The sequence below is a fragment of the Scyliorhinus canicula genome, chromosome 28, assembly GCF_902713615.1.
Source record: "Scyliorhinus canicula chromosome 28, sScyCan1.1, whole genome shotgun sequence".
NCBI classification, from domain to species: Eukaryota; Metazoa; Chordata; class Chondrichthyes; order Carcharhiniformes; family Scyliorhinidae; genus Scyliorhinus; species Scyliorhinus canicula.
In genome coordinates this window covers 5,998,000-6,011,978 of record NC_052173.1, presented here as the reverse complement: position 1 = coordinate 6,011,978, position 13,979 = coordinate 5,998,000, and the positions used below count along the sequence as shown (strand labels likewise).

At 53.7% G+C, this 13,979-nt stretch overlaps 1 protein-coding gene across 1 annotated transcript in view; it reads right to left on the bottom strand.

Moving 5' to 3' along the window:
• The window catches only part of LOC119958086 (integrin alpha-5-like), a 171,056-nt gene that overhangs the window by 55,683 nt on the left and 101,394 nt on the right, over nucleotides 1-13,979 (bottom strand). The window contains exons 5-6 of the mRNA XM_038786315.1: nucleotides 2,464-3,333; nucleotides 1,680-1,861 (exon numbers count right to left, since the gene is read on the bottom strand). Coding sequence (XP_038642243.1) covers nucleotides 1,680-1,861; nucleotides 2,464-3,333 — 1,052 coding nt within the window. The remainder of the gene's footprint in view (nucleotides 1-1,679; nucleotides 1,862-2,463; nucleotides 3,334-13,979) is intronic.

The following is a 13,979-nucleotide window of genomic DNA, read 5'->3' as shown; positions in this document are numbered from 1 at the left end:
AAAGATGTGCAGGTTAGGTGGATTGGCCATGCTAAATTGTCCCTTAGTGTCGAAGGATGTGCAGGTTTGATGGGACCCGGGAATGGACTTAGGTAGGGTGCTCTTTCGGAGGGTCAGCACCAACCGATGGGTTGAATAGCCTCCTTCTGCACTGTACGGATTCTATGAATGTTGACAACCCTTCTCACCCACAGGTAAGCATCGGAGCTGAGGTGACCTCTACGTAATAGAGACAAAGATTGACACCGATGGAGCTGAGCCCACTAATACATATGGACCCTATGAACATGCCACGTGCACACGTCCCGAGATACAAACATCGTGGAGGATTGCCGAGGCGAATGGTACAGCTGGAAAAATGCAGAGGAAAGAAAGATGGCACTGGGAAAGAAGGTAAGGAAGGTTGCAATGTGAGCTGGTCGGTTAGCACATTCAATTCTTTGTCAGAACTCCGAATACATTCTGTGTGGCGTGATTGCCACTGGGGGTAAAGCTCCTTCACTGAGCAAGCACTTAGTGCTGTTTTAAGAGGCCTGGCGCGCTCTTTAATAAGGACTGTCTTTGACAGGAACCACCCCGTGCTCTCAAGTCAGATGCATTCCTCACAAACTTGACTGAGCGCCACCCAACAAAAGGGGCCATTGTGCGTGACGACCCCTCGTAACTCCCGGAGGTTCAGACATTCGAGTTACTGAGACCACGGGGGTGAGGGGGGGGGGGGGGGGGGGGGGGGGGGGAGACAGGAGGTTCTCGACCCCAAGAAGCCAATCAGACAGCGAGAAGGAAGGGGGGGGGGGGGCAGGGATGTGGATATTTCCCACAATTCCAGATTTGGAGCAGGGATCTGTTCCTCAGGTTCGTTGTCGAATTGCGAGAGCGAGAGAGGAATTCTGGGACTTGACTGCAGGCAGCCCCCCCCCCCCCCCCCCCCCACCCACCCCCGCCGTCCCATCCTCCCTCCCGCCCAGGAACAAAGAAACAAGAAATCACATCTGATTCTCCAAACTGCCGGAGTGAATGCAGCATTTCCTGCTCGACACATTCCCGCACATAGTCCCTCAGGCAGCTGACTCAAGGGGCAGGAATCTCATTTTCCGCAGCAGCAGATTGGGAACTCTTCCAACGCTTTACCGAGAGGCATGATTGCCTTGTTTTACAGTCAAACCCGCACATGGCCGGTCAAGCTGAGCAGCTGACTCGAGTTCGGGATTTGGGCCTGTTGGGGGGGAGGGGGCGGGGGGGGGGGGGGGGGGGTGATCGGGAGGGGGATCAGTACGTGGGACGCGGAGGGGAGTTAGATTAGGGAAGGGGGGTGTTTGCAGGGGGTAGGGAGGGTGAGAGGACATCGAGGGGGGGGTGGGTGTTGAATAAAGACAAGGGCTGTCCAGACCAAGTAAAGAACCGAGATTGATTTACAATGATGGTATATACATTTCCCGCTCGCTGCCTTACTGGCCAAACGTTTATCCAATGCTGAACGGAGTTTCCCTGCCCCTCAGTGGGGGAGCTCGTGCTCCGCGAGAACCACGGGGAGCTAATCATTTCCATCCCGTACGTTCCGTGCGGGATATTACGTTCCTCCGCTCGGTGATCGATTAGGAGGAGGTGGAGAAAGCTGGACTCTCCTCAGTTCTGGGAAATCATTGTGTCGCTGATGTGCCGGATCGGTCAGCATATACCTCGTAGGGGACCGTGGCCTGCGGTGGGAACGCCGTGGTGGACCATCGGCAGGAGGCGGCTGAACTGTTGAATCAGCGTCCGAGACCTCCGATGTCTGCGTCTCCATTTCAGAGTGTAACGCTACAATATCGGGCATGTCGGTGTCGACGCAGACTGGAGGCGTCACACCCGGCTGGTTGGGCTATGGAGATGGAGGATCCAGGACAGGTTTCTTCCGAGGAACCTCACGAGGGACCAACCTCCGCGGGCGAATGTGATCCAAACGCCGTCTCATCAGTTGTCCCCAAACCTGAACTTGGTCCCATTTGACGGACGACATCCCGGAGAGCCAGTTGGCAAAGTTACAAACGTACACCATGTCGTAAGGTGGCAAGTGTCGAAGAGGTCGACGTTGAACTGGGCAGCGCCCTTGCAAACCTCGGTTACGGCGCACCTTCACGCCGACGTCTGGGAGAATCAAACTGGGTCGGATACGAAACCTACGACCCATGAGCATCTCAGTAGGGGCCACCCCAGTTACGTGAGGTGGCGCGGTCCTGTACGAGAATAAATAAACGTGCCAGCTTGGTGCCCATCGAGTCCGAACACAGCTTCTTCAGCCCCCGTTTAACCGTCTGCATGGCGCTCTCTGCTGGGTGGCATGCGGCAGTGCGGACATGCCGAATCCCGCTGCCGTTCATGAAAGTGACAAACTCTTCACTCGCAAAAGAGGCTCCATACCTGCTTGAGTAACTCCGGCATTCCGTGGGTTGAAAATGAAATGCGTAATCACTCGACCGTTACCCAGAGGTGATCCTGATCCGTGAGGTGATCCTGATCCGGAAGGCGATCCTGATCCGGGAGCGATCCTGATCCAGGAGGTGATCCTAATCCGGGAGGTGATCCTGATCCAGGAGGTGATCCTGATCCAGGAGGTGATCCTGATCCGGGAGCGATCCTGATCCGGGAGGCGATCCTGATCCAGGAGGCGATTCTGATCCGGGAGCGATCCTGATCCGGGAGGTGATCCTGATCCGGGAGGCGATCCTGATCCGGGAGCGATCCTGATCCGGGAGGCGATCCTGATCCAGGAGGCGATCCTGATCCGGGAGCGACCCTGATCCGGGAGGTGATCCTGATCCGGGAGGTGATCCTGATCCAGGAGGTGATCCTGATCCGGGAGGTGATCCTGATCCAGGAGGCGATCCTGATCCGGGAGCGACCCTGATCCGGGAGGTGATCCTGATCCAGGAGGTGATCCTGATCCAGGAGGTGATCCTGATCCGGGAGGCGATCCTGATCCGGGAGGTGATCCTGATCCAGGAGGTGATCCTGATCCAGGAGGTGATCCTGATCCAGGAGGTGATCCTGATCCGGGAGGCGATCCTGATCCGGGAGGTGATCCTGATCCAGGAGGTGATCCTGATCCGGGAGGTGATCCTGATCCAGGAGGTGATCCTGATCCAGGAGGTGATCCTGATCCGGGAGGCGATCCTGATCCGGGAGGTGATCCTGATCCAGGAGGTGATCCTGATCCGGGAGGTGATCCTCACCCAGGAGGTGATCCTGATCCGGGAGGTGATCCTCACCCAGGAGGTGATCCTGATCCGGGAGGTGATCCTGATCCGGGAGGTGATCCTGATCCGGGAGGTGATCCTGATCCAGGAGGTGATCCTGATCCGGGAGGTGATCCTCACCCAGGATTTGTTCACCGCCATCTTGTGGACCTCCAGCCACTTGGAGTGGGCGTCCACCAGGAAGAGAAACATCAAACCCAGGAATGGACCGGCAGAATCAGCGTGAACGCGAGCCCAACGGGTGTCATGGTGCTGCTGTGGGGAGCGACTGGTGCTGTTGACTGATGGAGCTCCGTTGAGCCAACGTCTCGATATCTGAGCCCAAACCCAGCCACCAGACATAACGTCTCACCGGCATCTTTATTTCGGACTCTCCGGGGTGCCCGTTGTGAAGGTCCCTGAAAACGATTTCCTGGCCCTTCTCCAAAACAACAACCCTCATGCTCCACAGGAGGAAACCATCTCCCACAGTCAGCTCCAAGAACTTCGAGGAGAAAGCTTTCAACTCCCCTGTTGGCTGTCAATGCTGCCCACAGTATGGCAGCAGATGATGCACCTTAGCAAAGACGAGGTCGGTCTGTGTCCAGGCACGAACACACGATGCAGTGATGAGCAAAGAGTCCATAAAATCCAGGACACCGACCACATTGTCCAGCGTAGGGGGGAGGGGGGGGGGGGGTTTGGATTCAGTCTGCAGGTGAAGACAGCTCAACACATCAGCGTGCGCAATCTGGGTCCCTGCGCGGTGTTCGTAAGCAGCCAATCACGCGCTGAATCCTTGAGGAAGCAATTGGTGGATAGCCGTGTCTTCACGGAAGTGGCCCAACCATGGCTTGTGATCCGTGAAGATATAGAAATGGCTGCCAGAGAGGTACTGATAAAGGGCTGGATTCGCCGATTCTGGGGCAATGCCCCACGCCAGCGTGGGGAAAGGGACGTTTTACGCCAGAAAAAATGGTGCAAAATGGCCACCGATTGCCCGTTTTGCTGGGGGTTAGCAGGACGGCAGTGTCGAGCCCCCGGCTCCAGCTGCTGATACGCCCCGGAGAATTGCCAGGCCTGTGGCCGCGCATGCACACGGCAGCCGCCTGCAACAGCCGTGCTGTGTTACATGGCGGAGGCCGCTCGTGACCTGGCCAGTAAAGTAGTGCCCTCCTTTGGCCAGCTTGCGCGCCCCAGCCCACCCCCCCCCCCCCCTCCACAGTGCCCCCAGCTCCGAATAAAGCCCCCCCTGCCCGCGGATCGGCCCTCCCCTGTCTGTGGCGGCGCAGTACTGAGTCCGCAGCCGCCGCGCCGTGTTCCCGATGGGTGAGACGATGAGAGACTGATGTCGGGAACTCGGCCGGTTCGGGGGCGGAGCATCGGGGGGGGCGGGCCTCAGGCAATGTCCTCAGGCCGTCAATACGTGAGGCGGCGTACTCACAGAGTACGCCCACCACCCCCCCCCCCCCCCACCCACGATGCTCCGTCCCCGACCGGCCGAGTTCCCGACGGCGCGGGACGCGTGTGATCTAAGCCGCGTGGTTACGTGGCGTGACGGCTGCCGACTCAGTCCAGCTCCGCCACAGTTGGGGGGGGGGGGGTGATCCGCGGGCAGGGGGGACTTAATCAGGGGCTGGGGGCACTGTCGGGGGGGTGGTCAGGTGCGCTAGTGCCAGCTGAAGGGGTGGACAATTTCTCGGGTTGGGTCCACGAGCGCCCGCTGCCGTGTAGCATTTTGTCTGGTGCAAAACACCACCATTCCCACGCTGGCGTGGGGAAATGGCCCCAAAATCGAAGAGCTGAATGGCGTTCCCCCACCCCCTCAGCGGGGAGCTCATACTCCGCGAGAACGACGGGGAGGATAACCTTTCTCACACCGTACGTCCCGTGCGGGATATTACAGGGCGGGGTGTATTGGGATGGGGCAGGAGGTGATTGGGAGGGGGGGGGGGGGTTCATGTGACAGATCAGCGGAGCAAGGAAGGTCACTTCTGGTCATTTTCCTTATCTTTTTTGATGGCAGCCTTCAGTGGCCCCTTTAAGGAGCCTGAGGTAGGCCTCTTGCCCAATCCTGAGCATCCTGAGCACAATATCGGCCTCTTGCCTCCTTATTCAGTGGATATGCACACGGCCGATTCCGGTGTGGGCCTTGGATACCGATAGTAGAGCCCTTAGCAACAGGGAGTGCTGTAGGCCTGGCGAAACCATGAATCTCTAGGCCAACATGATAGCTTTCCCTGAGGGGATGTCCGGCCCATTTTAACACTCTTCTACTGTGCTGAGCTCGAGCTCTGAAGTCAAGAAGCAGTTTTGCCACTGCCCCCAGTGCTGCAGGGCACAGTCATCGCAAGATCTTCAAACCACAGCACCAGAATCAGATAATCTGATCCTTCATCTGATTGCAGGGATTTGCTGTGTGTGTATAAACAGGCTGCCTGATAACAGCTTGTGACTTCAAAGTCTTTCAATGCGTTTGAAGCATTTCGAGATGTATGTGAGAGATGTGGAGCAGAGCTGTGTATCAAGGCAAACTGTTCACCTCAACTGGCCTTCACTTCACATTTTCTGTGGTTCAATCACTCGGCTGTAAGTTTTCCTGTTCAATAAAAAAGACGTGACAAAATTCCCTTTCCCGCCTCTTTCGGCAGCCTTTTCGGTGGGAGGGATCGGCACTCTGAAAACCAGGAGGGATCACATCACAGACAGGGACAGGCGCAGGTACCTGGGCCTCTCACCCTGCCACCATCATGAGAATGTGGGCGGCACGGTAGCATAGTGGTTAGCAGTGTTCCTTCACAGCGCCAGGGTCCCGGGTTCGATTCCCGCCTTGGGTCACTGTCTGTGCGGAGTCTGCACGTTCTCCCCGTGTCTGCGTGGGTTTCCTCCGGGTGCTCCGGTTTCCTCCCACAAGTCCTGAAAGACGTGCTGTTGGGTGAATTGGACATTCTGAATTCTCCCTCTGTGACCCGAACAGGAGCCGGAATGTGGCGACTAGGGGATTTTCACAGTAACTTCATTGCAGTGTTAATGTAAACCTAATTGTGACACTAATAAAGATTATCATTGCTATTGAAACCATTTAATGATTCAGATTGCACTGCACTATGGGGCAGTGAGTTCCACAAATTCACCAGACTCTGCGAGAAGTAGTTCCTCCTCATCTCAGTTCTCAATCTGCTGCCTCTCAACCTGTATCCGTGATTGCCCTAAAAGGAGGAACATTTGGTCCACATTTACTTTATCAATCCCTTTTAGTAACTTATATGCCTCTATCAGTAGGAGCTTTTCACAGTAACTTCATTGCAGTGTTAAAGAAAGCCTACTTGTGACACTAATAAAGATTATTATTATTATCAGTTCCAAGACCCTCGGAGAATTCGGCAACATTTTCTTTTCTGTGGGAGGACGTAGAAACAGGGGGGAAAATTGCAGCAGGAGGCCATTCGGCCCTTCGAGCCTGCTCCGCCATTCAATACGGCCATGGCAAATCCTCGATCTCAACACCATATCCCCGCTTTCTCCCCACAGCCCTTGATGCCCCCAAAAGATGAACCGTCTCTTTCCTGAGTATCTTCAGCGACTCCGCCTCCATAGTCTCTTCTGGCAGAGAATTCCACAGGATGCAGAAATCTTTCCTCAACTCAGTCCCAACATGGTCGACCTCGTATCCTGACCCCCGTCTTCCAGAACAGCAACTAAATATTGCGAAGTGAGGTTTGCCGAAGTTTTTCATCCGACACGCAACAGGACTGCAAGCACGTCAAATTTCGAAGGGCGAAACAATTTAGTCGACATGGGAAAAGGGTGCTGACTGGGTAGAAAAGTTGACTTTAAAGGGCAAAACGTTGCCATGGAGATAACAGTGAGCTTGTACCATGGTTTATTCACTCTTTCGAGAAGTGACATATGTTCATACGAAAGGAGCTCAGATTCTGCAAAGGGGAGGAATTAGATACAGAGTAAAGCTCCCTCTGCACTATCCCCATCAAACACTCCCAGGACAGGTACAGCACGGGGTTAGATACAGAGTAAAGCTCCCTCTACACTGTCCCCATCAAACACTCCCAGGACAGGTACAGCACGGGGTTAGATACAGAGTAAAGCTCCCTCTACACTGTCCCCATCAAACACTCCCAGGACAGGTACAGCACGGGGCTAGATACAGAGTAAAGCTCCCTCTACACTATCCCCATCAAACACTCCCAGGACTTTGCACATTCTCCCCGTGTCTGCGTGGGTTTCGCCCCCACAACCCAAAAATGTGCAGAGTAGGTGGATTGGCCATGCTAAATTGCCCCTTAATTGGAAAAAATAATTGGCTAATCTAAATTTATAAAAAAAAAAAAAAAAAAAAAACACTCCCAGGACAGGTACAGCACGGGGTTAGATACAGAGTAAAGCTCCCTCTACACTATCCCCATCAAACACTCCCAGGACAGGTACAGCACGGGGTTAGATACAGAGTAAAGCTCCCTCTACACTCTCCCATTCACATACTCCCAGGACAGGTACAGCACGGGGTTAGATACAGAGTAAAGCTCCCTCTACACTGTCCCCATCAAACACTCCCAGGACAGGAACAGCACGGGGTTAGATGCAGAGTAAAGCTCCTTCTACACTGTCCCCATCAAACACTCCCAGGACAGGTACAGCACGGGGTCAGATACAGAGTAAAGCTCCCTGTACACTGTCCCCATCAAACACTCCCAGCACAGGTACAGCACGGGGTTAGATTCAGAGTAAAGCTCCCTCTACAGTGTCCCCATCAAACACTCCCAGGACAGGTACAGCACGGGGTTAGATACAGAGTAAAGCTCCCTCTACACTGTCCCCATCAAACACTCCCAGGACAGGAACAGCACGGGGTTAGATACAGAGTAAAGCTCCCTCTACACTGTCCCCATCAATCTCTCCCAGGACAGGTACAGCACGGGGTTAGATACAGAGTAAAGCTCCCTCTACACTGTCCCCATCAAACACTCCCAGGACAGGTACAGCACGGGGTTAGATACAGAGTAAAGCTCCATCTACACTGTCCCCATCAAATACTCCCAGGGCAGGTACAGAACGGGGTTAGATACAGAGTAAAGCTCCCTCTACACTGTCCCCATCAAACACTCCCAGCACAGGTGCAGCACGGGGTTAGATACAGAGTAAAGCTCCCTCTGCACTGTCCCCATCAAACATTCCCAGGACAGGTACAGCACGGGGTTAGATACAGAGTAAAGCTCCCTCTGCACTGTCCCCATCAAACATTCCCAGGACAGGTACAGCACGGGGTTAGATACAGAGTAAATCTTCCTCCACACTGTCCACATCAAACACTCCCAGGACAGGTACAGCACGGGGTTAGATACAGAGTAAAGCTCCCTCTACACTGTCCCCATCAAACACTCCCAGGACAGGTACAGCACGGGGTTAGATGCAGAGTAAAGCTCCGTCTACACTGTCCCCATCAAACACTCCCAGGACAGGTACAGCACAGGGTTAGATACAGAGTAAAGCTCCCTCTACACTGTCCCCATCAAACGCTCCCAGGACAGGTACAGCACGGGGTTAGATACAGAGTAAAGCTCCCTCGACATTGTCCCCATCAAACACTCCCAGGACAGGTACAGCACGGGGTTAGATACAGAGTAAATCTCCCTCTACACTGTCCCCATTAAACACTCCCAGGACAGGTACAGCACGGGGTTAGATACAGAGCAAAGCTCCCTCTACACTGTCCCCATTAAACACTCCCAGGACAGGTACAGCACGGGGTTAGATACAGAGTAAAGCTCCCTCTACACTGTCCCCATCAAACACTCCCAGGACAGGTACAGCACGGGGTTAGGTACAGAGTAAATCTCCCTCCACACTGTCCCCATCAAACACTCCCAGGACAGGTACAGCACGGGGTTAGATACAGAGTAAAGCTCCCTCTTCACTGCCCCCATCAAACACTCCCAGGACAGGTACAGCACGGGGTTAGATACAGAGTAAAGCTCCCTCTACACTGCCCCCATCAAACACTCCCAGGACAGGTACAACACGGGGTTAGTTACAGAGTAAAGCTCCCTCTACACTGTCCCCATCAAACACTCCCAGGACAGGTACAGCACGGAGTTAGATACAGAATAAAGCTCCCTCTACACTGTCCCTATCAAACACTCCCAGGACAGGTACAGCACGGGGTTAGATACAGAGTAAAGCTCCCTCTACACTGTCCCCATCAAACACTCCCAGGACAGGTACAGCACGGGGTTAGATCCAGAGTAAAGCTCCCTCTACACTGTCCCCATCAAACACTCCCAGGATAGGTACAGCACGGGGTTAGATACAGAGTAAAGCTCCCTCTACACTGTCCCCATCAAACACTTCCAGGACAGGTACAGCACGGGGTTAGATACAGAGTAAAGCTCCCTCTACACTGTCCCCATCAAACAGTCCCGGGACAGGTACAGCACGGGGTTAGATACAGAGTAAAGCTCCCTCTACACTGTCCCCATCAAACACTCCCAGGACAGGTACAGCACGGGGTTAGATACAGAGTAAAGCTCCCTCTACACTGTCTCCATCAAACACTCCCAGGGCAGGTACAGCACGGGGTTAGATACAGAGTAAAGTTCCCTCTACACTGTCTCCATCAAACACTCCCAGGGCAGGTACAGCACGGGGTTAGATACAGAGTAAAGCTCCTTCTACACTGTCCCCATCAAACACTCCCAGGACAGGTACAGCACGGGGTTAGATACAGAGTAAAGCTCCCTGTACACTGTCCCCATCAAACACTCCCAGCACAGGTACAGCACGGGGTTAGATTCAGAGTAAAGCTCCCTCTACAGTGTCCCCATCAAACACTCCCAGGACAGGTACAGCACGGGGTTAGATACAGAGTAAAGCTCCCTCTACACTGTCCCCATCAAACACTCCCAGGACAGGAACAGCACGGGGTTAGATACAGAGTAAAGCTCCCTCTACACTGTCCCCATCAATCTCTCCCAGGACAGGTACAGCACGGGGTTAGATACAGAGTAAAGCTCCCTCTACACTGTCCCCATCAAACACTCCCAGGACAGGTACAGCACGGGGTTAGATACAGAGTAAAGCTCCATCTACACTGTCCCCATCAAATACTCCCAGGGCAGGTACAGAACGGGGTTAGATACAGAGTAAAGCTCCCTCTACACTGTCCCCATCAAACACTCCCAGGACAGGTGCAGCACGGGGTTAGATACAGAGTAAAGCTCCCTCTGCACTGTCCCCATCAAACATTCCCAGGACAGGTACAGCACGGGGTTAGATACAGAGTAAAGCTCCCTCTGCACTGTCCCCATCAAACATTTCGAGGACAGGTACAGCACGGGGTTAGATACAGAGTAAATCTTCCTCCACACTGTCCACATCAAACACTCCCAGGACATGTACAGCACGGGGTTAGATACAGAGTAAAGCTCCCTCTACACTGTCCCCATCAAACACTCCCAGGACAGGTACAGCACGGGGTTAGATGCAGAGTAAAGCTCCGTCTACACTGTCCCTATCAAACACTCCCAGGACAGGTACAGCACAGGGTTAGATACAGAGTAAAGCTCCCTCTACACTGTCCCCATCAAACGCTCCCAGGACAGGTACAGCACGGGGTTAGATACAGAGTAAAGCTCCCTCGACATTGTCCCCATCAAACACTCCCAGGACAGGTACAGCACGGGGTTAGATACAGAGTAAAGCTCCATCTACACTGTCCCCATCAAATACTCCCAGGGCAGGTACAGAACGGGGTTAGATACAGAGTAAAGCTCCCTCTACACTGTCCCCATCAAACACTCCCAGGACAGGTGCAGCACGGGGTTAGATACAGAGTAAAGCTCCCTCTGCACTGTCCCCATCAAACATTCCCAGGACAGGTACAGCACGGGGTTAGATACAGAGTAAAGCTCCCTCTGCACTGTCCCCATCAAACATTCCCAGGACAGGTACAGCACGGGGTTAGATACAGAGTAAATCTTCCTCCACACTGTCCACATCAAACACTCCCAGGACAGGTACAGCACGGGGTTAGATACAGAGTAAAGCTCCCTCTACACTGTCCCCATCAAACACTCCCAGGACAGGTACAGCACGGGGTTAGATGCAGAGTAAAGCTCCGTCTACACTGTCCCCATCAAACACTCCCAGGACAGGTACAGCACAGGGTTAGATACAGAGTAAAGCTCCCTCTACACTGTCCCCATCAAACGCTCCCAGGACAGGTACAGCACGGGGTTAGATACAGAGTAAAGCTCCCTCGACATTGTCCCCATCAAACACTCCCAGGACAGGTACAGCACGGGGTTAGATACAGAGTAAATCTCCCTCTACACTGTCCCCATCAAACACTCCCAGGACAGGTACAGCACAGTGGTTAGATACAGAGCAAAGCTCCCTCTACACTGTCCCCATCAAACACTCCCAGGACAGGTACAGCACGGGGTTAGATACAGAGTAAAGCTCCCTCTACACTGTCCCCATCAAACACTCCCAGGACAGGTACAGCACGGGGTTAGGTACAGAGTAAATCTCCCTCCACACTGTCCCCATCAAACACTCCCAGGACAGGTACAGCACGGGGTTAGATACAGAGTAAAGCTCCCTCTACACTGCCCCCATCAAACACTCCCAGGACAGGTACAGCACGGGGTTAGATACAGAGTAAAGCTCCCTCTACACTGCCCCCATCAAACACTCCCAGGACAGGTACAACACGGGGTTAGATACAGAGTAAAGCTCCCTCTACACTGTCCCCATCAAACACTCCCAGGACAGGTACAGCACGGAGTTAGATACAGAATAAAGCTCCCTCTACACTGTCCCTATCAAACACTCCCAGGACAGGTACAGCACGGGGTTAGATACAGAGTAAAGCTCCCTCTACACTGTCCCCATCAAACACTCCCAGGACAGGTACAGCACGGGGTTAGATACAGAGTAAAGCTCCCTCTACACTGTCCCCATCAAACACTCCCAGGACAGGTGCAGCACGGGGTTAGATACAGAGTAAAGCTCCCTCCGCACTGTCCCCATCAAACATTCCCAGGACAGGTACAGCACGGGGTTAGATACAGAGTAAATCTTCCTCCACACTGTCCACATCAAACACTCCCAGGACATGTACAGCACGGGGTTAGATACAGAGTAAAGCTCCCTCTACACTGTCCCCATCAAACACTCCCAGGACAGGTACAGCACGGGGTTAGATGCAGAGTAAAGCTCCGTCTACACTGTCCCTATCAAACACTCCCAGGACAGGTACAGCACAGGGTTAGATACAGAGTAAAGCTCCCTCTACACTGTCCCCATCAAACGCTCCCAGGACAGGTACAGCACGGGGTTAGATACAGAGTAAAGCTCCCTCGACATTGTCCCCATCAAACACTCCCAGGACAGGTACAGCACGGGGTTAGATACAGAGTAAAGCTCCATCTACACTGTCCCCATCAAATACTCCCAGGGCAGGTACAGAACGGGGTTAGATACAGAGTAAAGCTCCCTCTACACTGTCCCCATCAAACACTCCCAGGACAGGTGCAGCACGGGGTTAGATACAGAGTAAAGCTCCCTCTGCACTGTCCCCATCAAACATTCCCAGGACAGGTACAGCACGGGGTTAGATACAGAGTAAAGCTCCCTCTGCACTGTCCCCATCAAACATTCCCAGGACAGGTACAGCACGGGGTTAGATACAGAGTAAATCTTCCTCCACACTGTCCACATCAAACACTCCCAGGACAGGTACAGCACGGGGTTAGATACAGAGTAAAGCTCCCTCTACACTGTCCCCATCAAACACTCCCAGGACAGGTACAGCACGGGGTTAGATGTAGAGTAAAGCTCCGTCTACACTGTCCCCATCAAACACTCCCAGGACAGGTACAGCACAGGGTTAGATACAGAGTAAAGCTCCCTCTACACTGTCCCCATCAAACGCTCCCAGGACAGGTACAGCACGGGGTTAGATACAGAGTAAAGCTCCCTCGACATTGTCCCCATCAAACACTCCCAGGACAGGTACAGCACGGGGTTAGATACAGAGTAAATCTCCCTCTACACTGTCCCCATCAAACACTCCCAGGACAGGTACAGCACGGGGTTAGATACAGAGCAAAGCTCCCTCTACACTGTCCCCATCAAACACTCCCAGGACAGGTACAGCACGGGGTTAGATACAGAGTAAAGCTCCCTCTACACTGTCCCCATCAAACACTCCCAGGACAGGTACAGCACGGGGTTAGATACAGAGTAAAGCTCCCTCTACACTGTCTCCATCAAACACTCCCAGGGCAGGTACAGCACGGGGTTAGATACAGAGTAAAGTTCCCTCTACACTGTCTCCATCAAACACTCCCAGGGCAGGTACAGCACGGGGTTAGATACAGAGTAAAGCTCCTTCTACACTGTCCCCATCAAACACTCCCAGGACAGGTACAGCACGGGGTTAGATACAGAGTAAAGCTCCCTGTACACTGTCCCCATCAAACACTCCCAGCACAGGTACAGCACGGGGTTAGATTCAGAGTAAAGCTCCCTCTACAGTGTCCCCATCAAACACTCCCAGGACAGGTACAGCACGGGGTTAGATACAGAGTAAAGCTCCCTCTACACTGTCCCCATCAAACACTCCCAGGACAGGTACAGCACGGGGTTAGGTACAGAGTAAATCTCCCTCCACACTGTCCCCATCAAACACTCCCAGGACAGGTACAGCACGGGGTTAGATACAGAGTAAAGCTCCCTCTACAC